Source organism: Ursus americanus, chromosome 22 (assembly GCF_024610735.1).
Source record: "Ursus americanus isolate L20-20 chromosome 22, mUrsAme1.1.p, whole genome shotgun sequence".
Classification (NCBI taxonomy): Eukaryota; Metazoa; Chordata; class Mammalia; order Carnivora; family Ursidae; genus Ursus; species Ursus americanus.
The window spans coordinates 419,420-441,771 of NC_142148.1; the positions used below are offsets into that span (position 1 = coordinate 419,420).

General features: G+C 53.7%; 1 protein-coding gene and 1 long non-coding RNA gene across 3 annotated transcripts in view; one reads left to right on the forward strand and one right to left on the reverse strand.

Annotated features, from left to right (window-relative positions):
- Positions 1 to 157: 157 nt before the first annotated feature.
- On the forward strand, positions 158 to 5,437 carry LOC148108009 (uncharacterized). The gene is made up of 2 exons (XR_015720869.1): positions 158 to 517; positions 4,827 to 5,437. It is a non-coding gene; the product is annotated as an uncharacterized LOC148108009 (long non-coding RNA).
- DNAJC5 (DnaJ heat shock protein family (Hsp40) member C5) overlaps positions 4,777 to 22,352 on the reverse strand; it is a 36,139-nt gene continuing 18,563 nt past the window's right edge. Inside the window, exons 2-6 of one of the 2 annotated variants that reach the window (XR_015720868.1) lie at positions 11,393 to 11,510; positions 10,465 to 10,678; positions 9,595 to 9,766; positions 9,440 to 9,513; positions 4,777 to 9,149 (exon numbers count right to left, since the gene is read on the reverse strand). Coding sequence is in view for 1 of the 2 variants with exons in the window: in XM_045794397.2 (XP_045650353.1) it covers positions 9,046 to 9,149; positions 9,595 to 9,766; positions 10,465 to 10,678; positions 11,393 to 11,499 (597 nt within the window). In the remaining variant the exon portion in view is untranslated. The remainder of the gene's footprint in view (positions 9,150 to 9,439; positions 9,514 to 9,594; positions 9,767 to 10,464; positions 10,679 to 11,392; positions 11,511 to 22,352) is intronic. The other variant, XM_045794397.2, reaches the window with a different exon arrangement.

Consider the following 22,352-nt stretch of genomic DNA (forward strand, 5'->3'; position numbering starts at 1 on the left):
GCTGTAGGAGGGAGTGACAGGTTGGTCCCACCACTGGCAAAAGCCCCACTTGCAGGGGAGATGGCCACACAGCATCCACGGGCCAGCCGTGCTATTCAGGGCAGAAACCCACCTCCAGCCCTGCCTTCATTGCTTTAGGGCTTCAGGACGAAGGCAGGCTTCTCCGGCGGCCTCCAGACAGCCTGTCTGTGGCAGGCCTGCCTGGGTGGGGTGTGCGTGATATAGACCTCTGGGCAGCGAGACTGGCACCCCCAGTCTCCCTACCCCTCTGTGGTCCAGACCTGTGTCTTGCCTCTTTCCTGCCCTCCTTGTCTCCTTGGTCCCCCGCCCTCCCCAAAGGCCATGTCATGGAAAAGCTTGTTGTGGGGGCGGGGACAGGAAGTCACTGGGTGGGGGCCAGGCCAAGGGCAGGCAGATAAAGGCAGGAGGCTTGTCCAAAGGGGTGGCCAGACACCAGGGGCAGAGAATGAACACAGGGCCTAAAGGTCAGCAGGAGGGACTTCTCCTGCCCAAGCTGGTGAGTGGACCCCTCTCCCATGTTCCAGAGCCCCCACTCACTCTGTCATTCTTGTGTTGTGTGCTGGGAACCCGGCCGGGCCCTGCTTAGGAGGGGTGCCGGGGCCCTGAGGCTGGGAAGTTGTCTTTCTGTCAAGTCAGGTCTTCCCAGATAAGGAACAGGGCAAACAGTTAAGGAGAGGCCAGGGAGAGGCTAGGTCATCATTCCTTGGAGGCCTCCCTTATTCCAGCTGGGGGCTGACCAGCTCCCTGAGAATAAACTCAACCCACACACGCACACGCATCTCACGGGCCGCGGTGCACAGATGCAGCTGAAAGGAAACGGCCCAGCTGCCCCCACCCAACTCAGCCACCGGCCCCTGGGGGAGGACAGCTGGGGGCCCAGGGCGGGATCGGGAGGCAGGAGGCCTGAACCAGAGGACCTGCCCCCTCAGGCTGTGGTCTGCTCATCCAACTTGGGGAGGCTAGGCCATAGGCTGGGGACTTCTGAGCCAGTTTCCGGCCAGGCCCCTGTGGCAGTGGTAGAAATGGGTCACTTTCCAAGCAGTACTGGGAGAGGGTGTTCAGGGTACCAGCGAAAGGAAGGGGTAATCCCTCCAGCCCCTGGGAACCTCCTAGTCCCAGAGATAGGACCAGAGCCGAGATCCAAGACTCTCCTGGGGTAACAGCGCAGCTACTGGACACATCAAGGGATCCAGTCTGGGGAGAAGGCTAGGGCGTTGCCCTCCAGGGGTGGACGAGCCCATCCCTAGGAAACTCTCTGTCAGACTGACGGGGGGCTGGGAGCCAGGTGGCCTTGGGGCTGCCTTTCTGGGCATCTGGGCTCCTCTGGGGCTCAGCAGAAGCTGGGGGGAAGGGCAGGGCAGGCACATGGGGGAGAAGTTGAGGGGAGCTGGGGAGATGGAGCTACAGCCTGGACACATCCTCAGGGCTCCGTAGGGGAGAGGTGGGTGGGGTGCAGACCTGGAGCCCACCCTGTACCCTAGTCCAGAAGCCCATGACACATAGGCCTGCAGAGGGCCGTGCCGCGGTCCTTGGGCAGCGCCTCCAGGACTGTCCAGCCTGAGAATGGTGTCTCCAGGGTCAATCTCAGGTTTGTCAGCCCGCGAGGTGCTACCCCTTCCCCAGCAACGGATCCTACGAGGCAGGAAGGGAAGCTGGAAACGGGGGCGGGGGGGCTGCCGCGAGATGGGGCCCCAGACCCAGCACTGGGCACATGTGGTTGTCACACTAAGTGGAGCAGGTCCTGCAGGCTGTCTTCAGTAGGGTCTGGGGCCTCAGCGGCGCCCGGAGTCCGACGCATCCTGGAAGATGCCCTGCCCGCATTCCTGAGCCCCAAGTGCTCCAGGGGGAATCCTTGGAAGAGGGCGGGAGGCGGCCGGAAACCACACAGAAGCCGGGGACTTCGAGGCTCAGCAAGGTTGAGCTGGGGGCTGGTCTGAGCAGGAGATTCAGAGGTGCAAAGGGCAGTGGTGAGCGGGTGGATGTGGGATGGGCTTGGGTTAGAAGAGCAAGAAGGGGGTAATTCGCACACGGAGGCGCACGGGGACCCATTCCTTGACGGCCACAGGCTGGGGCCAGAGGAAGGGCTGGGGTGGGAGCTACACCGACTTCAGGAGCGGCACATCCGGGGTCGGCTTGCAGGTGGGTGGGCCTGGCTTGGGGCGCCGGTGCTTGGACTCCTCTGGTCACCACCCCGCTTGCAGCGGGGGCCCAAGAACCGCCCCGGCGTCGCGTGGCCGGGGTGGAGCTAGCGCCGGCCCCGCCCCTCCCGGGCCTCCCCGCCCCCGCTGCGCCCCCCACTGCGCCCCCCAGTCAAGGAGCAGGCAGAGCCGCGGAGGGAGCGCCCCGACCCCAACCCGGCCCGCCCGGGCACCACGTGTCCGGGCCCGGACGGAGAGGGCCCGCGTGGGGGCGAGCGGCCTCGGAGACCCCCCGGAGTTGTGCGCAGAGGGCGGGGGAGCTGGGGTGCTGAGCAGGGTCTGAGTAGGAGCAGGGGGCCCCTCTGAAGCAGGAGAGAGCCTGGTGTCCGCGACTTGGAGGGTCCTTTCCGCCGGGGCCTTCCCCTCCGGCGCAGGGCTGGGGACCCCTCCAGACCCGGCGGCCCGTCCCCCGCGTCCTGCCCGCGCTGGTCTCGGCGCCCCTGGCCCTCGGGGCTGCACGAGGGGCTCTCGTCGAGTGGCTGCCGCGGCCGTGTGGAGCCAGACGGAGTCCGCGCATGGCCTTGGGGCCCTGGGTCCCCAGACCCCTGCCCCCGCTGCGCCCCGCGCGCCCCCTCCAGTTTCTGTCGTAGGTGGTTGCAAATGGTGACGGGGTCGGGCGGCGGGCAGGCCCCCCAGCTCTCTCGGTGTCCACGCCCTCCGCGCCCCAACACCTGCCCCGCGTGGCTCGCGGTGGCCCGCGGTTCCCTGGTCGCGCTCCTCGCGGGCGGTGGGGAGAGGGAGGGGGCCGCGCACTAGGACCCCCGTCGGCACACGGCGACCACGACCTCCGTCAGGAGCCCGGAGTTCCGAGACTGGCCGCGGGGGCGCGGACCCTGGGAATCTCCCCGAAGTGCTACCCAGCCCCCTGCCCGTGGCCCGCGGTCCCCTAGATCAGGGCACAGGTGTCGCGGCCCTGGGTCGGGGGGGAGGAGCGAGGTCCCATCGTTAAGGCTTGGCGCTCGTTCCTAGTCGCTGTGCGAGTCCCGCAGAGAACAACGCGGGAGGTCTGGGTGGGGCGGCGACGGGCCTCCCGCTGGGGCAGCGCAGCCGCCGGGGGCGGTCTGGGGCGCGCGTGCCCGGCGATGGTGCCCGGGGACGCCCCTCCGCCGCCCGCTCTGGTCAGCAGCTAAGACCTGAAAAGCCGTGTCCTCAGCCACCGGGACCGGCAAGCACCTGCCCTTCGGCCCCAGGACGTGTGCTGTCCCGCCTGGGGCATCGACTGCACCTCGGCCGGGCGGCTGCTGGAAAGCCCAGGCTGAACCCAAACTCACCCCGGCCCAGTACAGTGCAAAGCTTCAGAAATCAATGAAATCAGGAATGAAATACATCTGGATGCGGACGGCGACAGGCTGGTGGCGGCCGCTGGAGGGGACACCGGGTGGGGGAGACACGCGAAGGTCTTCAGCGTCAGCCATTCTGTCCTTCATGGAAAGTCCAAGTCACAGACTTCACGCGTCCTAGATGAGGGGTTGCTTTCAAGGTGCCTGTTGCATCATTCTTAGTGTTTTTATGCTGCTTTATTTTTTCACAGTTTCTGCCTTGCCCTGAGTTCAGTTGAGGGAGCAGAAGACCCAGCACCTTGACCCCAGGGGATCCCAGGCATGAGAGGGACTGTTGCTGAAAGGGTGTAGAGGGTGGCACCTGGGGTTGGCACATGGTCACACCCACGGGGCCTCCTGAGTCCGGGTGGCCTCCCCCCACCTGAGGCCAGGGTCCTTGGGACCAAGTCTCAGGTCAGGCCCCGCCTACGGACAGGACCCCACCCACCCAATGCGTGCAGAACCTCCAGGGACACACATGCCCTGAGGCAGAGACGGCATTTCCTGCAAGAGTCCAACTAGACATTTATCTCAGGGAAGAGAAAAGAGAGGCCTGGAAGTGGTTTCCGTGGGGCCAGAAACCCCAGGCTGTGACCTGGCCCTACTCCGCTCTCTCAGAACCCCTGGGAGTCATGACCACCCTCTCATCTGGCCCTCCCAGCCCCGGATGCAGCCCCGGCTCGCCGCTGGCACGGGTGTGACCCAGGCAGACGTGACAGTCGCATCCTGGCCGAGTGTGCCCACACTGATGCCCTGGGTGGAGCAGGCAGTGGGACAAGCCCAGGTGTGAGGGCCACCCCCCCAGGGGACTCTGCTGTCACCCTTCGCCTACCTTGTGCTATCAGCCGAGGGCTCAGGCCCAGGCCAGCATGCTGTGCCAGACCCCTGCAGCCCGGCCGTCTTACGTTGTGACAGGACGAGAGCCGGTGATGCCCCTTTGGTGTGGGTGGTGGGCGTGGTTCCGAGGCGTTAACGACAGTCAGCGAGGTGGGCAGGAGGGAGAGTGGAAGCAAGGGCATGGCCCGGGAGGGCTGCAGAACCCACAGTCCAAGCCACCCTGGGCTTAGAGGACCCTTTCTTCACTCCGTTTGCGGTATTTAGACAAAGGAGGTGAAAACAGAACCACGCACGGGCATTTGTCCACACTTGGGCCAGGCAGGCGGGAATGAGACCCCTGCCCCTCCATGCACGACTCCCCCAGAGAAGGACTCTGCGGGGGTCACTGATGAGACACGTGCCTGGTCTGCAGTGAAAACATTTATTTTACAACAGTTATCTTTATCTTAAGGTCAACATTCAGACGTACGAGACGGAGATCACCGCGGACCACCCTAACCCTCCAGCCGGGCCCTCAGGGGTGCACATGGGAGTCGGGGTCAGAGGTACACCCACCTAGCGCTGTGGGATTCCAGCAACAGGACGAAACCAGAAACCAGCGCACGGACAGTTGCTTGCCATGCATATGCATTTAGTATTTTAAAACAATATATATATTTCAGTGTAAACTGCGTCCCCTCACTTAGCTTGAAACATTGTTCCATTTTCTAGGGAAACAAAATCTACCAGAAGGTACCGCCTGGAGGACCCTGAGCCCAGCCCCTTCCTGGAGGATGGCGTTGTGTGGTCCCTGCTCCTTCCCAGTGGACCCCTCCCCCAAGGCAGACCTGCGGTCAGGACAGAGCCCCCTTTAGAATGCCCTTTGTCACTGATTGTATCTGATGCTCAGAAAATTGGTTTTAATGTGACAAGGGAGGGAAGGGTTTCCAGCCACCTAGATGTTGCAAAAGGGCACTCACCTGGGGGTCAGGTGAGCATGACAGGTAGGCCCCCAGGGACGGGTGTGGCACCTGTGACAGTCACCCCTCGGTAGCCCTGGCACCCTCCCCGGGAGAAGATGCCGCTGGCAGGAGGAGGCCACCGCAGTGCACGCAGGCACCTCCGCTGGCCGTCCACACCGATCCCAGGCACACAACCGGCCCGCTGTTTACTTCTGTACACCCGGCAAAGGAGCTTGCTGCCGAGACCCTGTTCTCCACCCGACTCACCAAGAAACCCAAGGGCGTTTTGGAGCCGACTCTCTTGTACTCGCTGTGGCCGCTGGGTAGCAGCGGTCACACCTGCTGCGTGATATATACACATATACACATATGTACACACAGAGATACACGCACTGCCCACACCTACAGCACGGACACTGCCAACCGTGCTCGTACGGACAGTAAGAATGTAGCTTTTGCCGATTCCACAGGAGGGTTCACAACCAAAATAACCAGAACAGGGCGGTCCTGTGTCACATGGGCTCAGCTCTCAGCATGTTGAGAAAGCAATGAGATCAGCTGCTCTCTCCATCCTCACACCCATCCCTCTGGTGGGATATGCTGAAAGCCAGGGAAGGACGGGGCAGGTCCCCGAGCTCTGCCTGCGTGCCAGCGCCCACCCCACTTGCTGGCGGTCTCACCTCAAGGACCGGGTGCCGGGAGGCCGCGCATCTCCCCAGACCGCCAGTTGCACCAGTGGGCACTCCTCCAGCACAAGCTCACCCGATCGGCCCACCTGCACTCAGAACGCATGGCAACAGTCCCGAAACGGCCTTTCCCCAAGCAGGAGCCCCGTGGCCACGCTGGGTGGCCAAGAGTGTGGAAAGGCCACCTGCTCTAAGCACAGCACACTGCAGCTTCTTCCCCTGCGGCACTGACCGGGGAACTAGGAAGGCTCACACACACTGAGCAGTAATATCTAAAGCAGTTTGAAAGTAGAAGAAAGCCAAAGGGAAGACGAGAAGACCAACCACATCACTGAGCTGGAACAGAAATGTACAGGCCAGCAGCCACCAGCAGCTACCTCACAGGGCCCTCCCATGCTTCCTGCTGGCCACTGGCTGCTCTGGGGCCCTCCCGGGGCGAGCCCTGCACTCTGCGACATGGCACGGGCTTCAGCCTGCATTGGCCCAGCACTCCCTGGCCACACATGGCCCTGGCTCCGGGCAGCCCCAGAGTGAGACCCCAAGCAGAGGGTCGCCCCCACGTGACCAGTGAACAGGGCGCCCCTCCACACTCAGCAACTCTGCTCACCAGGGAAATACACAGACCACTCAAGAAAAAGGGAAATGCAACTGGGGCTGACAGGGAGCACAGCCGACTTCGGAACGGGATCCGCTTCTGAGTCACCAGGTGGAAATGCCTTCAGGGCCAGGCAGGGAGAGTTCTGGGCCTGTCTGGTTCCTGGGGTCCCTGGGCCTTAGGCAATCAACCACCATCTTAAGGGTTAACATCACTGTCATGATTTATTTCGTTTTTACAAATTCTACAGGAGCCTGGGTTCAACACCCTTCCAGACCTGCCCCTCTCCCCACACCCTGGTCCCCTGCGGAGCCTGTTTCTGTCAAGGTCCCGTCGAGGACTCGCTCACACTCGTGTGCTGGGCCTTGAGGGTTCCTGACCACAGAGCTGCAGTGGCCCCGCAGGGGGAGCCTTGGTACCTGAAGTCCAAGCTTTGAACTTGGTTCTTGGCCATGCCAGCGAAAAACAGCTCCGAAAGTTATTTTCAGAAACGTCACAAAGGCTGTGTCCTTGCTGCTGTTGGGGCTGGTACAGAAGACGGCTCTGCGCTCTTACCTCTTCCCAGGGTGGCGTAGCGAACTTCTTATCTTTCATGACGTCTGATTTTAGCAAATTATTTCTAATTTAAGAGCATAGTGCATATCTTCCCTCTCACTGAATGTGTTCATGATCATTTTAATGAACAAAAACAAAAACAAAAACGAAAGGGGGGGAACCAAAAACCTGCCCAAGGACCTGGGAGCCGTTCCACCAGAGCCGGCCACACCCAGCACTGCGCTCGGAGCCTGTCCACGTTCTGCACGGACACTGCTGTCCCTTCAGCCCCTCTCGGGTCAACAAGCACCTGCTCTCGGCAGAGCTGTGGGTGGGAGACAAGGGCCGAGGCCCAGCGGGCGGGCGGGCTGGGGAGAGGCGGTGCTGGAAACAGTGCGCGTCAGAGCCGACATCGTCCTCCTTGCTTTTCATCTGCCGGACACGCAGGACACACTCAGCAGCAGCCCTCAGGTTCGTTCTTCAGAAACCACTCGGGTCTCCAGTGACCAGAGCGGGTCCAGCAGGGAGCCACACCACGTCCAGTGCTGCTGGGGGTGTGGAGGCCACTGTGAACTCTGGGCCGGCACAGGCACATCGTAAGCCGTTTCCTTGTCCCCGGCAGCAGGGGCACCACCCACGAGTTCTGGGACACAGACAAGAAAGACTGACTTCCAACAGCTCGCAGAAGGCGCTGCTCAAGACAACGGTGAGTGAGCGGGGGCTCCACGGTCAGGCTGCTGGCCCACAAGCCAAGGGCAGCAGGCTGCGCCCTTGGTCCGGCTGGTCCTTCCTCCAGGGACCTGGCGTCTCTAGCTCTGCCTGAACCATCGACGGTGACTGAAGGGAACAGGTGAAGGGCAGTGGGGTGGCTAGGAGCTCTGGGAAGCACAGAGAAGAGGGCTGTGCTCCCCACGTGTGCTTCCCAGGGCTGCTCAGCCATGCTCCACCAGCAACCTGGACTGTCGGCCCCTCTGACAACAACAAACCGGGTCACTGCTACCGCTTGTGGTTCTTAAGAGGTCCAGAAAGGACCACAAGGCCAGGTGGGCCTGAAGGAATGTAGAGGGTGGCCAAAGGGGAGAGGAGGTGGAGGAATGTGGCCCCATCAATCCAGCTCGTGGCCGGGAGACAGTGTGGGAGCATGGAAGATACACCTCCCACAGCCTGGCGAGGGAACACGCTCAAAGGACCATGTGACAAGGAGACCGAGACTGCACCCAGGTAGAAAACGTGGTCTTGGGGTCAGCAGAGCCTCCCACACTTTCCACAACAAACTTACCCATGGAAAAAACCCTGCCACAAGGCCAAGCAACCAAGGTAAACAGACCCGCACAAACACCACGGAAAAGTTGACGGGACCGGGCAAAGGGAGGACACACCAGCTCCTTCCCAGCAATGCGTCCAGAGCCTCTGCCTGTGCCCACACAGCTGGCAAGCATGGGGGCGGGGGGGGGGGATCAGATCCAGAGCTCCCGCCAGGCAGCACCTGCTTCCGGCCCCCACCAGCACAGGGGAAAGGAGCCACCCCTCCCAGCCCAGCCTGCCTGGCTGGGGGGTACCACGCAGCCGCGGTCGGCACAGCGAACTGAAAGCCCCGAGGCGGCTCCACTGTCTGGTAATGCGGTCACGCCGTGGCACGCCCACAACACAGACAGACATGGAACGTAACCCCATACATGCTATTAAAAAAGGAGAAAACAGAAAAAGAAGAAGAAGACCGTAGCTAAACTGCTTTAAATACTGCATGCGACGCACTTCACGTGGTGGGGGCGGGCGGGTGGGCGGGCACAGAGGTGGGAAGGGCCCCGGTGGGCCGGCGGCTGCCCTCCTCCCCATCTCTGTGACTACAGTCCATGATTCTAAGGGTGAAGTGGCCGGCTGCCGCGCTGCCCTCTACCGCGGCTGCTCCTGCACTTAGTTGAACCCGTCGGTGTGGTAGCTGGGGTGGGAGTCGGCCGTCAGCTGGGTGGTCTCTGTGGCGGACGCTGGCTGTATGACGATCGGCGTGTCTGTGGCCTCTGCAAAGCAAGCACACACATGCTCGTCGTGTGAGGGCGGCGGCCGTGCCATCGGGCCTCAGGAGCGCACGTGTGGCCCCCAGCAACACCGTCCATGCTCCGTCGCCTGGCCACTGCACCGGGGTCAGAGGTCGGCGGGGATAGGCTATCTGCGGACCTTCCCCCGGCACAACCTTCCTCAGTCTCCTCAGGTCGCCACCAGCCCTCGGTCCCTCCCCACCTGCTTGGTCCCGCGGAACTGTGGCCGCTTCAGTTCGCGGGTAGGGACGGCCCTCTGCGTCTGCTTTTACCTCAAGTGTCCACGTTCACACCTCAACAGTCCCAGCCGCCACCACAAACACTCCCGCACAGTGTCAGTGCCCTCCTGTTTGACAAGACAGGTCGACAGGGTTCAGGACCCGCCCTGACCCGCCCCGCGCCCGCGTGGCCCTGGGCCGGCACTCACCCCGCTCATCGGACTGCAGCTGCGCCTCCAGGTCCTCGGGGGACACGTAGAAGTCGGCGTCCTCGCCCGCGGGTGCCCGGGGCTTGCAGCGCCCACAGCAGCAGTTGAAGCAGCAGCACAGACAGCAGCAGCAGTAGCAGCAGGTCAGCAGCCCGCACACGACGAACAGGGCCTGCGCGGGGAGCAGAGGGGCGCTGGCCGCGGGGCTTCCAGGACCACCCCCCCACCCCACGCCCAGCCCAAGGCTGCTCCCAGGGGGCCGCAGCGGGGGGTGGGGGGGGATGGTCTGTCGGGCCAAGAGACCCTCTGCAGATCTGGGAGCAGGAAGACAGAGGGACAGAGCTCACTCGCTCCAAGAAAAGGGACTACAGACATAGGCGGGAGGGCTACCGGGTTCACCGCGCACACCGGCCGCCCGGCGCCTGCGACGACACGTGCTTGGGGTAAACTGAGGACAAGGGTAAATGTTCAAAAATAGAATAAATGATACGTCTAAAGTGTCTCGAGCCAGATTTCAAACAAGTCTTCCCTCATAATGACAAAAACATCTACCCACAACGTGATGGAACAGCTCCCTTCCGATCTGTTTAAGATCGTACAGTGATTCAGGAGAGCAAAGTGACATGGCTGGCTCGGTGCTGGGCTGGCTGCACACGGGCTACCGAGCCAGCGACGTGCAGCCGGCGGCAGAGGCTGGGCCCCGCACTGACACACGAGGAGGGAAAAGGCTTCCATACGCCTGGAAACCGTGTCTCAGGAGCACAGAGCACTTGGACCAAATGCCCTGACCCTGGAAGACCCAAAGCCCTACCAGGCAGGAGGCTCTCCTGAGGCACCCGGAGCTGGCGCGGGGCCGCCTGCTCCCCTCACCTTGGCCCACCAACTGGAGAGCACGAAGTAGGTGTTCACGTTCTCCTCCCCGAACTGCTCGGCCACGTAGAGCCCCAGCGAGCCGTACTTGTCGTAGATGTTTCTTTTTGTGGCGTCCGTCAGGATGGCGTGGGCGTTGTTGATCTCCTTAAACTTGTCTGCAGCCTCTGGGTTATCAGGGTTCTTGTCAGGGTGATATTTCAAGGCAAGTTTCCTGCAAATCAAAACCATTTCTTTGTCCCTCATTCCACATTCATCTGTGAGAGGGAGGGCCCCGTGCAGGAAGCACTTCTCCATCACATGTCATTTCCCAACTCTGCACAGAGTTCGAGAATGTCGGAGTCAGAAGAACCCTCTGCAGCTGTCTCGGGGCAAACCTGGCTCTGACCTGGCCTGACGAGTGAGTCCCCCCCACGCGAGGGCTACCCGGGAGGCAGCGGCTGCGGCACGGCCCGCAACCCACCCCTCTCTCAACAGCTCAGAGGCAAACCCTACTGCTGACCTCTAGTGTCCTCGCAGGCTAACTGCACGTTTTGCCAAATACAGTGATGAGCAAGGGCTGCAAGAGGCCTCTTCTCTCCTGGTGTGAGAAGTACACAGGGGGAGGGACACGAAGGAGGGCGGCTTGAAGGGCAGGGGTCGACAGCTCCATCCGAAGGCTACGGGGAGGAGCCGTGGAAAGGAGTAAAGGCCCATCTGCTGAGCAGGCTCAGACCCGAGGGGAACGGGCAGGTCCAGGGCAGACAGTGTGTACTGTCTACAAAGTGTTACATTTTTGTTGCCAAGAATTTTAAGCTATAAGGGAACACAGTCCGCACACAAAGATGGACCTAAGGGTTCCCAGTTACATATGGAGTCAGCCGGGAAACACCCGCAGTGGGTCCTGGTAAACGCAGATCAAAGCACACAAGGTACAAGGCCCTCCTACCGATAGGACTTTTTAATGTCATCTGAGGTTGCGTTCTTGTCCAGCCCCAGAACATGGTAGAGTGATTCCCCAGAGGTGGAGAGCGAGCGCTGTCTCTGGTCGGCCATGGTAGGCTAATCTACAAGAAAAACACGAAGAAAACATCAAAAAGTATCAATAAGGATTCCACGTGCGGAGCTGGAGGACCTGATTCCATACGACTGTTTTGGGCAAGCAGTCACAACAGCACTGGGGGGGGCCATGAGGGCCACAGACAACACATCCGACTATAACAGAAGGGGTGTGGGGAGCAGAGGCTCAGTCTGCAACCGCACCCACAGAGTGCTAGAGCACCGCCCTAGTACGCAGACTAAAAACTGTGCTTATTGTCGTCTCCAGAGCAGCCTCGAAATAAAAAATCCAAAGAAGTGCAGCTAAAAAGCTAAAAGAAAAAGGGAAATGATCTTTAGACTAAGAGGTCGAATAAAAAGAAGAGGTTGTCAGAATGGAGAAAAACTCAAGACCCAACTACACACTTTAAAGACAGAGCCTCAAAACACTGTAACCCAAGTGCTGAGAGAATGAGAGACGGACAAGCCACAGCTGTAAAAATCTTAGCACCCACCCCCCCGGAACAGACAGAATGGACACACGACAACAACAAAACAAGAAAAACACTACCTACCACCGTGACCTAACTGATACATATGGGACACCCAACACCCATGAACAGTTTTTTTAAAAATCACCAAGACATGCCACGTGTTAGACTTTAAATTTCAATAAATTTAATGGGCTGAAGTCATGCACAGTGTGCTCCCCGACTTTAGCAGAATAAGTTAGAAACCCAACAGTAAGATACCTAAGAAAACCTCAAGTATTTTTTTAATAGAATGTGTTTGGTTTTAAGATTTTATTTATTTATTTGACAGAGAGAGACAGCAAGAGAGGGAACACAAGCAGGGGGAGTGGGAGAGGGAGAAGCAGGCTTCCCGCTGAGCAGGGAGCCTGATGGAGGGCTTGATTCCAGGACCCTGGGATCATGACCTGAGCCGAAGGCAGACACTTAACAACTGGGCCACACAGGTGCCCCTGTTTTTTGGGTGGTTTTTTTTTTTTTTTTAGATTTTATTTATTTGAGAGAGAGAGAGAGAGAGAGCATGGGCTGGGGGAGGGGCAGAGGGAGAGAGAGAAGCAGACTCCCTCCGGAGCACAGAACCTGATGCGGAACTCGATCTCACGACCCTGAGATCATGACCTGAGCTAAAGTCACCGAATGAGCCACCCAGGCGTTTCAAAAACCTCAAGTATTTAACATCATCCAACACGCTGCTAAAATAACGTATAACTCAAAGAAGAAATCACAAGAAAAGTTATTTTGAATTGAATAATAAAATATAACAAATTAGCCAAGACCTAAGATTCAAGTTCATAACACAGGAAGCAGCAGGACAGACCCAAAGGAAATGGAAGGAAGGAAGGAAATAATAAAGAGCAGAAATCACAAAATAAAAAACAGATAAATGATAGAGAAATTTAACAAAACCAAAAGCTGGCTCTTTGAAAACAACAACGGAATTGATCAACAGCTGACCAAAGGAAAAAAAAGAACAGAAATCAGTGACACGGGGAAGGAAAAAAAGAGGGGTCATCACTACGGACCCCTACAGGCACAAAAAAGATGATAGAGAAAATTATGGACAACTTTATGCCACGAAATTAGATGAAACAGATAAATACCTTGAAAAATACAATTTACCCAAATTAACACAGGATGAACTAGAAAATCTGAATAGTCCTAAATGCATTAATACAACCGAATCTGTAATTGAAAACATTCCCACAAACAAAGTTCCAGGCCTTGATGATTTTTCTACCAAATATCCAAGGAAGAAAGACATCCATCTTAGACAAACTTTTTCAAAAACAGAGAAGGAGGGAACTTTTCCTGTTTTTGAAGGCCCGCACAACGTCACGAAGACATTACCAAAAAAATCTGTCACAAACACAGACATAAAAATCCTTAACAAAATGTGGGGCGCCTGGGTGGCTCAGTCATTAAGCGTCTGCCTTCGGCTCAGGACGTGATCCCAGGGTCCTGGGATCGAGCCCCACATCAGGCTCCTCCGCTGGGAGCCTGCTTCTTCCTCTCCCACTCCCCCTGCTTGTGTTCCCTCTCTCGCTGGCTGTCTCTCTCTGTGTCAAATAAATAAATAAAATCTTAAAAAAAAAAATCCTTAACAAAATATTAGCAAATTGAATCTAATTGAGTAGAAATTATCCCAAGAAGGCAAGCCTGATTTAACATTTCAAAACAAACCACTGTGGTCCAGATATTATAGAACAAATGAGATAGCCCACATGATGACCTCAAAGACTCGTCAAAGCACGCAGCGAGTCCAACACTAGTTCATGATTTAAAAAATTCTCAGTATATTGGGAATAGAAGGGAACTTCCTCGGTCTGATAAAGGACCTCGAACCAAAAACCTACAGCTGATATGCTTAGTAGTGAAATACCGGTTTTCCCTTAAATCAGAACGTGACAGGGATGCTTGCTCTCACCAGTTCTAGGACCCTGAACACTGCAACAGAAAAAAAAAATCAAAAAGACATTAAACCGTCCCTATTCACAGATGACTTGGTTGTTTATACAGAAAATCCTAAGGGATTGACAAAAAAACAAACAAAAACAACTAAACAAAAAACCAACTACAACTAATAAGTGAATTGAGCAAGGTCACAGGATATAAATGTTTAAAACAACTATATTTTTGAGAGCAGTAAACAACTGGAAAATATTATCACATACAGGTTTCATTTACAGCAGCATCCAAACCCATGAATTCCTGAGGAATAACATTTAACAGAAGACATACAAGACCCTACACTGGGAGCTGCACATTGCCAAGGGAAACAGAAGACCTTGAAAAGCGGGGCTTTACCGCGCTCGTGGGTTAGAAGGCCGAGACTGTCGATCTCCCAGGCTGATGTACGTTCGACACAGTCTCAACTTTAAGCCCAGCAGGCTTTTTTGCAGAAATTGAGAAAACGATTTCGAAATTTGTGTGGCAATACAGAAGGCACATATAGCCACAGTAACAGAGGGTCAACAGTACATACAAAGATGTTCGTCATTAGTCGAGATGCAGGATAAAACGAGGTACTGCCACGTACCTACCAGAACGGTAGGTACTGAAGAGATGGGCCATATACCAAGTGTTAGCAAGGGTGTGAGCAGCATGAACTCTCCTTAACACTGAAAATGGGACACGGTACAACCCTTTAGAAAACATACACTCACCATACGACCCAGCAGCTCCTCTGCGAAGTACAGTGTTTACCTGCATGAGCTGGAAATACGTGTCTACACAAACACGCACACACTCACGTTCACAGCGGCTTTACTCACAACAGCCAACATCTGGAAACAACCCAAATGTCCATCGCCAGGTGAATGGATAAACAGAAAGGGGTCTCCCTGCAGAGTGGACCACTGGTCCGCAGGAAGGGCATGAGCCACCATGGCACGCACACACCGTGGACGACGCTTCAAGCATGCTGCTGAGTGAAAGGGGCTAGACCTAAAAGAGAATGCAGGGGTCCCAGATGTGAAACTCCAGCAAATGCAAAGTCGTCTATACAAGGTTGCCCGAAAGTGGAGGGCAGAGGAGAAGCGGGTTCCAAGGGTCAAGGCGACTCTGGAAAACTACCTGGCACACCCCTGCCGCAGGACCCAGCAGGTCCGCTCCCGGCTGATTTATCCAAAAGAAAAGGAAACACCGATTCACATAAAAACCTACACAGGACATTCATAGCAGCTTTATTTGTATCCGCCCCAAACTAGGGTCAGTGCAGATGTCCTTGAACCGCAGTACAGACGTGCACAATGTAATACTACTCACAAGCCAGAGCAAAACCAGCACTGACGTGTAACTGGGACTAACCTGCAGGGAACTGCACCAAGCAGATAAAAGCCAATCCCAAAAGGTTACATACTGTATGACGGGATTTTGGAAATGATACAATTTTAAAAACAGAAGACAGATTGCTGGTTGCCAGGGGTCAAGGATGGGAGGTGAGTGGGACGGGGTGGCCTGTGTCCTGAGAATTCCAGTATCTTGCGTCCAGCGGTGGACCGCACTGGTTACTAACGCCACACAGACGTCACCACGAGCACACGAGTAAGCACCAGTAAAGATGGGGAGATCTGAGTAAGACTGGTAGACTGTATCAACATCACTATCCTGGTTAGGGTAGTAAACTACGGTTTGGCAAAATGTCACCATTGGAAAACCAGGTCAAGTGTGGTGATTTCTTACAACTATGTGTGAATTTATAATCATCTTAATTAAAATTGCAATTAATAGCTCATTACTAGACTAATTCAAGTCACCTGGTTGGTTTAGACCATTAAAAGAAGCTTTAACTAGAAATGACACAGCATACTGTTACCAGCAACAAAGGGTAGATCTAGCAAAGCCAGAAGCAAGCAAGCAGTGGGAAAAGAGACCTGAGGTGTGAGGTCCTAGCCCAATTCCTTCACCTCCCAGAAGATCAAAGGGAAACCCAGACGTGCATTAGTCAGAGAAGCAGGTCCAGAAGCCACAGCTGACTTCAAGTTCAGCAATCAATCATACTAAAGGTGTGTCTGCCCTCTGTTTCTCCAAAAAGACACATTGCCACAAGTTGCAACTAGCTAAATTCTATTTCCTGCTGCTTAAGGTTAACAGAAAAATAATAAACAAACCACCTTTCCAGGAAATACAGTGATGCCCCTAAAAAAGGGCTTCCGATCTCCGCATTATGTCTGCTTCTGTGAAGGGAGCACGACAGGCCTCCTGCAGCACCCACCCCGTCACACACATGCAGATACTGCCCCGAAGTCAACCATGTGAAAAATGAGGGGATGGACTTAATTCCTAAATTCAATACTGATTTGATGATCTATTACTGTGACCGCAGACTACACTACTTAAAAATAAGTCAATGTGTTCATAATTACCAAAACTCAGCAGCAACTACGATGTCCTTCAGTGCTCACAGTGGCTCACAGCGGCTATTCTTCAGTGCTGGAAAGAAATGAGCTACTGAGCCATGGAAAGGCTGCACACTGTGACCCCAGCTCTATGACATTCTGGAGAAGGCAGAACTCCAGGGACAGTAAAGGGAGTGGTGGGGCCAGAGGCTGGAGGGAGGGAGGGATTAAGAGGAGGAGCAGAGGGGATTGTGAGGGGATGAACTACCCTCTGGGACACTACGGTGGCAGATACATGTGATTATGTTTCTCAAAATCCCACAGAATGTGCAACACGGAGAGTGACTGCTAAGGTAAACTGTGGACTTTGGTTAATAATGTATCAATCCTGGGTGCCTGGGGGGCTCAGTCAGTTGAGCGTCTGCCTTTGGCTTGGGTCATGGTCCCGGGGTCCTGGGGTCAAGTTCCCTGTCAGGCTTCCTGCTCAGCGGGGAGCCTGCTTCTCCCTCTGTCTGCCACTCCCCTGCTCATGCTCTGTTTCTCTCTCTCTCTAATGAATAAACAAAACCTTTAAAAAAATGTATTCATACTGGATCAACAGTTTTAACAATGCACCACTCTAATACAAGCTATGGGGGGGAAACGGAAAACCGTGGGGATGGTGGAAGGGAAGGGAATACATGAGAATTCTCTATAAGTTCTGTCCAATTTTTATGTAACCCTAATGCTGCTAAAAAAAAAAAAAAGTCTTGGGGCGCCTGGGTGGCTCAGTTGGTTAATCAGCTGCCTTCATCCCAGGTCATGATCCCAGGGTCCCGGGATCGAGTCCCTCATCAAGCTCCTTGGTCAGCGGGAGTCTGCTTCTCCCTCTGCTTGCCATTACCCCTGCTTGTTCTCTCTCTCTCCGTCAAATAAATAAATAAAATCTTAAAAAAAAAAAAAGTTTATCAAGTAGGAAACAAAGTACAAAAGAAGAGCTGATGACCCCAAAGGAAAAATTGTAAGGTTTTTGTTTTTGTTTTTTTAAAAGATTTTATTTGTCAGAGAGAGAGCGTGCACAAGCAGGGGGAGAGCGGCAGAGGGAAAAGCGGGCTCCCTGCTCTCCTGAGCCAAAGGCAGACACTTCACTAACTGAGCCACCCAGGTGCCCCAAATGGCAAGAGGCTGAAGGCTACTATTTCTATAAAATTAAAAGAAACCGTGGACAAAAAGCAAACTGTGAAGGAGAGGGAGCACAGAACAGAACGATCAGAAATCACCGTCTGAGCAGGAAAGTGTGACGTAAGCACAGGAGGGCGACACGACCAAGTGGGGGAAGCCCACCAGCAGAGAGAAGTGACAGTTCAGGAAGTAGCTCGGAGAGAACCAGCACAGAGAAGATAAGAGGAAAACTGGCCTAGCAGGAATGTGAAAGGTAAGGAATACAGACAGACAAGAGGAAAAAGTCCATTAAAAACAAAACAAAACAAAACCAGAGCTGAAAGAAAACACAAGTGTGCAAACTGAAAAGTGCCATCAAGTACCAGGGCTGCACTTAAACATCCTGGTCAAGACTGAGAACTTCCCAACACAGAAAGTTTCATAGTCTAGATGACAAGATTTTCAGCCTAGAATTCTATTACCAACCAAGTGCAAGGTCAGGAGTCTGGGAAAAGCAGTGCTTCTGCCTTCTAAAATAAAACTGAGGATACTTCAACAGAATGAGGAAGGAGGTGAGGAAAGAGGGAAACCTGGGATAAAAAGACTGGTGTCGTCTGGGCCTGTGGCACAAGAAATCAAGACAGGGGTGGGGGGGTGGGGGCTCAGTCGGTCAAGCGTCTGCCTTCAGCTGAGGTCACGATCCCAGAGTCCTGGGATCAAGTCCTGCACTGGGCTCCCTGCTCAGCGGGGAGTCTGCTTCTCCCTCTCCCTCTGCTCCCCCTGCTTGTGCGCTCTCTAATAAATAAATAAAATCTTAAAAAAAAAAAAAAAAAGAAATGAAGGCAGGAGACACAAGACCAGCCCCTCCACACGCCTACAGGAGGCAGGGTTCCACTTCTCTCTCCGTGCCCAAAGACAACACAACGCCAAGGTTAACGCTCACAACGGAAAGGAGGAGGGTGCAAGACTGGAGAGCCAGCATGGGCCGGTGCCCTCCATGCCACAGCCCACCAAGACCACCCGACTGGGTTCCTCGAGTGTGGCAGTCCATGGGGCTCAGGCTTCCCCTCCCCTCAGCAGGCAGGTTCTATGACAGTCGTTATCACAGATGCAGAGATGGGAGCACAGAGGTGACGTCAGGATTTGAACCCAAACCCAAGGGCATCGCCCTTTGGCCTAGAGACACCAGGTAAACCACCCTGCCCCTAACCTAAGGGATGATGGTGTTGCTGGAGGCAGATAATAAAGTAAGTCTCACTGCCATCCAAGAGAGCGAGATCACGGGTTTTGGAATCAGGAAGTGAGGGCTCTAAGCCCAGCTCTGAAAGTTTCCAGCTGTGTGACCTGGGGCAAGGCCCCACAGTGCTCTGAGTCTCCTTCTTCATCTGTGGACCAAGAAACCCTCAGTCAGAAACAGGCGTCTTTACTGACGTTGTAGCCAACTGTCCGGGTCTAAGTATCTTCTCCAGCTCGTCCTCGACGTAAGTACCATAGCACTGTCAAATCACTACCCTAAGTACTTTCTTTGTGTTTATTCTCAGTTACCCAATGTCTACTGAAGAGCTAGCTTCTAGACCCCATCCACGGAAGAACATCAGTAACTAATACTTTTCTGTCTGTTCTGTAAAAATAATCAACTACAGTCCTACCTCTTCATACTTACCTTCCAGATAATGCTTTTATTTTATTTCAACAAACTGAAGACTCTTGGCAACCTTGTGTCACACTAGTCCCTTTTCCGACGGCATTTACTCACTTTGTGTCTCTGCGTCACACTCAGGCACCTCTTGCAATATTTCAAACGTTTTCATTGTTAGTATGTTTGTCGTGCTGATCTGGGATCAGTGATTCTGACTCAAAAGCTCAGATGATGGTTAGCATTTTGTTTTAGCAATAAAATATTTTTAAATTAAGGTATGTATATATATTTTTTTACACATAATGCTATTCCGGACTTACCAGACAACAGTATAGCATAAACATAATTTTTATATGCACTGGGAAACCAAAAATTCATTTGACTCACTCTATTGGGATACTTGCTTTACTGCAGTCTTCCTGGAACCAAGCCCGCCATATCTGAGATATGCTTGCATGGTTACGACATCGAACGGTAGTCAGCTACTTAATTTGACTAAAGAGAAAATTTCACCCTGTGCAACTGCCACATTTTAAATCATGAATCACCAGTACTACTTAAAAGTCAGTAGTACGCCAGATTTCACAGATGTTACTGCACTGAATGTCAAGCATTTCCCAGTCTCAGATAGAACCACCCTAAGAAAAACCAACAGAATTAATTTAGAATCAATTTTCTTAGTTTCAATGGATTGCCAGTAACTATATCCAAAGTTCCGTTTTTTTTTTTTTAAAGATTTTATTTATTTACTTTAGAGAGAGAGAGTGCGCACACAAGCAGGGGAGCAGCAGCAGAGGGAGAGCAGAGTCCCAGCTGAGCAAGGAGCCCCATGTGAGATTTGATCCCAGGCCCCCAAGATCATGACCTGAGCCAAAAAACGCTTAATCGACTGAGCCACCCAGGTGCCCCAATATCCAAAGTTTTTTAAAGGCTAATAAAAAACCTTATCTTAATAAGGTTTTGCTTAATAAAAAGCCATATCTGAGGCACCTGGGTGGCTCAAATAGTGTCTGTCTTTGGCTCAGGTCATGATCCCAGGGTCCTGGGATCGAGTCCCGCATCGGGCTCCCTGCTTCAGGGAGTCTTAGTTCTCCCTCTCTCTCTATCTCTCATGAATAAATAAATAAAATCTTTAAAAAAAAAATCGTATCTCCTCAAACCCAGAGGTTAAAAACGAAGTTATAAAGCATCCGGAGTCACTTGTGACTGGCGGCTTTCTCCCTCACTACTCGAGCAGCACAGAACGTTAGCATTTCTGACCCAGTAGCGTTCTAATCAGGCAAGGTCTCCGCAGATGGAGGCACAGACCAATATGCACACGGACACGAGAACTTATGGAACAAGGAGCTTCTAGAAGAAAACGATCTGTTGAAACACCCAGCCAGCGAAGACATAAACTGAAAGGCAGCAGTCAAGAATGAAACCAGGGGTAACGGGTCCGTGGGCAGGTGCTGAGGCCACAGAAATCCAAGAAGACTGAAGAGCACTGGGAGCTGTGGTCACAAGTCTGATGAATATAAACACTGCAGACCCACAGCAAGCAGGTCAGGACACAAGTGGGGAGAGAGTGTAGGAGTCCTACGAGCACCGTCCGCAGCGAAGCCTGACGCCACCCATGGCCTCCCTTGTTAGGGGTGGGGGCGGGTCTGCAGGTCCTGAGGGGGCAGCAATTTCATTCCCGTCTCCTTGATTCTTCGGTATGCCAAATTCAGAGAAAAGTGAAACAAATGCTTCTACTTCAAAGACTATGCGAATATCTTTGGAAGGTAAGTATCTGGCTGTTTCTGGGAAAAACTAGGGACGAGGGGTTAACACATTTTCTTGTAAAACATCCACTTCTATACCATGACTTGATTTTTTTTTTTACCATGCACTTCTCTATGCTTTTGTGTATTGTTTGAACTTCTTATAAAGTTCCGTATCATTTTTATAAAATCTACAAAGTTGTCATTCTAAGAAGATGAGTCGCCACAAGACCTCTTCCAGACACACGACTGCCCTTCCTAGAAGGTTCCTGTCATGAGTCACTTCCAGGACAGCTTTACGAAGCACTTCCAGCGTGTTGGGCTGTCAGGGATACTGAGAACCCCAGTCTACAGAGCCAACAAGGCCGCTTTAACCAGGGGTCTGGAGCTCATCCCCACTGGCTAACTTCCCTCTTGCAACCAGTGAGTCTCCAACAGCTGCTACAGAGCCCCTTCTCATCAGAGCTCAAGAGAAAGTTGTTCTTTTGTGGGTGAGTCCATCTGTTCTGGCCACAGCCAGTCGAAGGGACCAAGATGTAGGGTCCAGTCAACCAGAGTCTAGTCGATCCCAAATTTTTTCAAGAACCAGCAAACCTCCTAAGATTGACTCCCTCCCAACACAATTTCAAATCATTTGCAGTTTTCTGACATCACAAAAAAACCTGAGAGTTAAAAACTAACCTCCTTTATATTTTAATGAAATGACAGCAGGCCTAATTTAACTGTATCAAACCCAAGTACTTATACACCAGACGGGGGGGTCTGGGTACAGCAGAAGTCAGCACAGCCCTTACCTCTGAGGGTTACTGTGGTGTTATTCTTCCAAGGGTGGTTTACTCTAGAGCAGATGTCGGCAAGCTTTTTTTTAAAGGGCAAGATAGCAAATATTTCAGTCTTGTGGGCCAGACGGTCTCCACGGCTGGGTCCCCAGTTTCTTGCTCTGCCTCTGAAGCAGGAAAGCACAGTGTGTAAAAGAATGGGCACAGCGGTGCTGCAATAAAATCTGACTTAATTACGAAGCAGGTGCGACCCCTGCCCCAGAGGTCAAGTAATGACTCTCTTGTGAATTATTTAAGGAAGTTGGGTCTTTGCAGAGGGTCCCTTATGTTTACAGGCCGTGAGCAAGCGTAGGGCTAGTTACTATGACACTTTCTTTATTCCTCAAAATTAACTCTGTACAAATACAAAACAAAGATAGAGACACCCTCCAGGTAAGTTAAAGAAGAAATGTTCTGAATATACATTTTCAATGAAGATAGAATGATTCGAAGAAATCCATTGCAACATGAAGCAATTAGAGGGCAGACACTAGCAAGGGTGCCCTCTTGTTCACATAAAAATGACTGGAAAAGATGTGTGAGAGGTGAAGGCATTTTTTTCTTTGAACAGTTTTGTTGTTGTGTTTTTAAAGATTTATTTATTTGAGAGAGAGAGAGAATGTGTGCGCAGGGGAGCCGGGGTTGGGGGGGAGGGGCGGAGA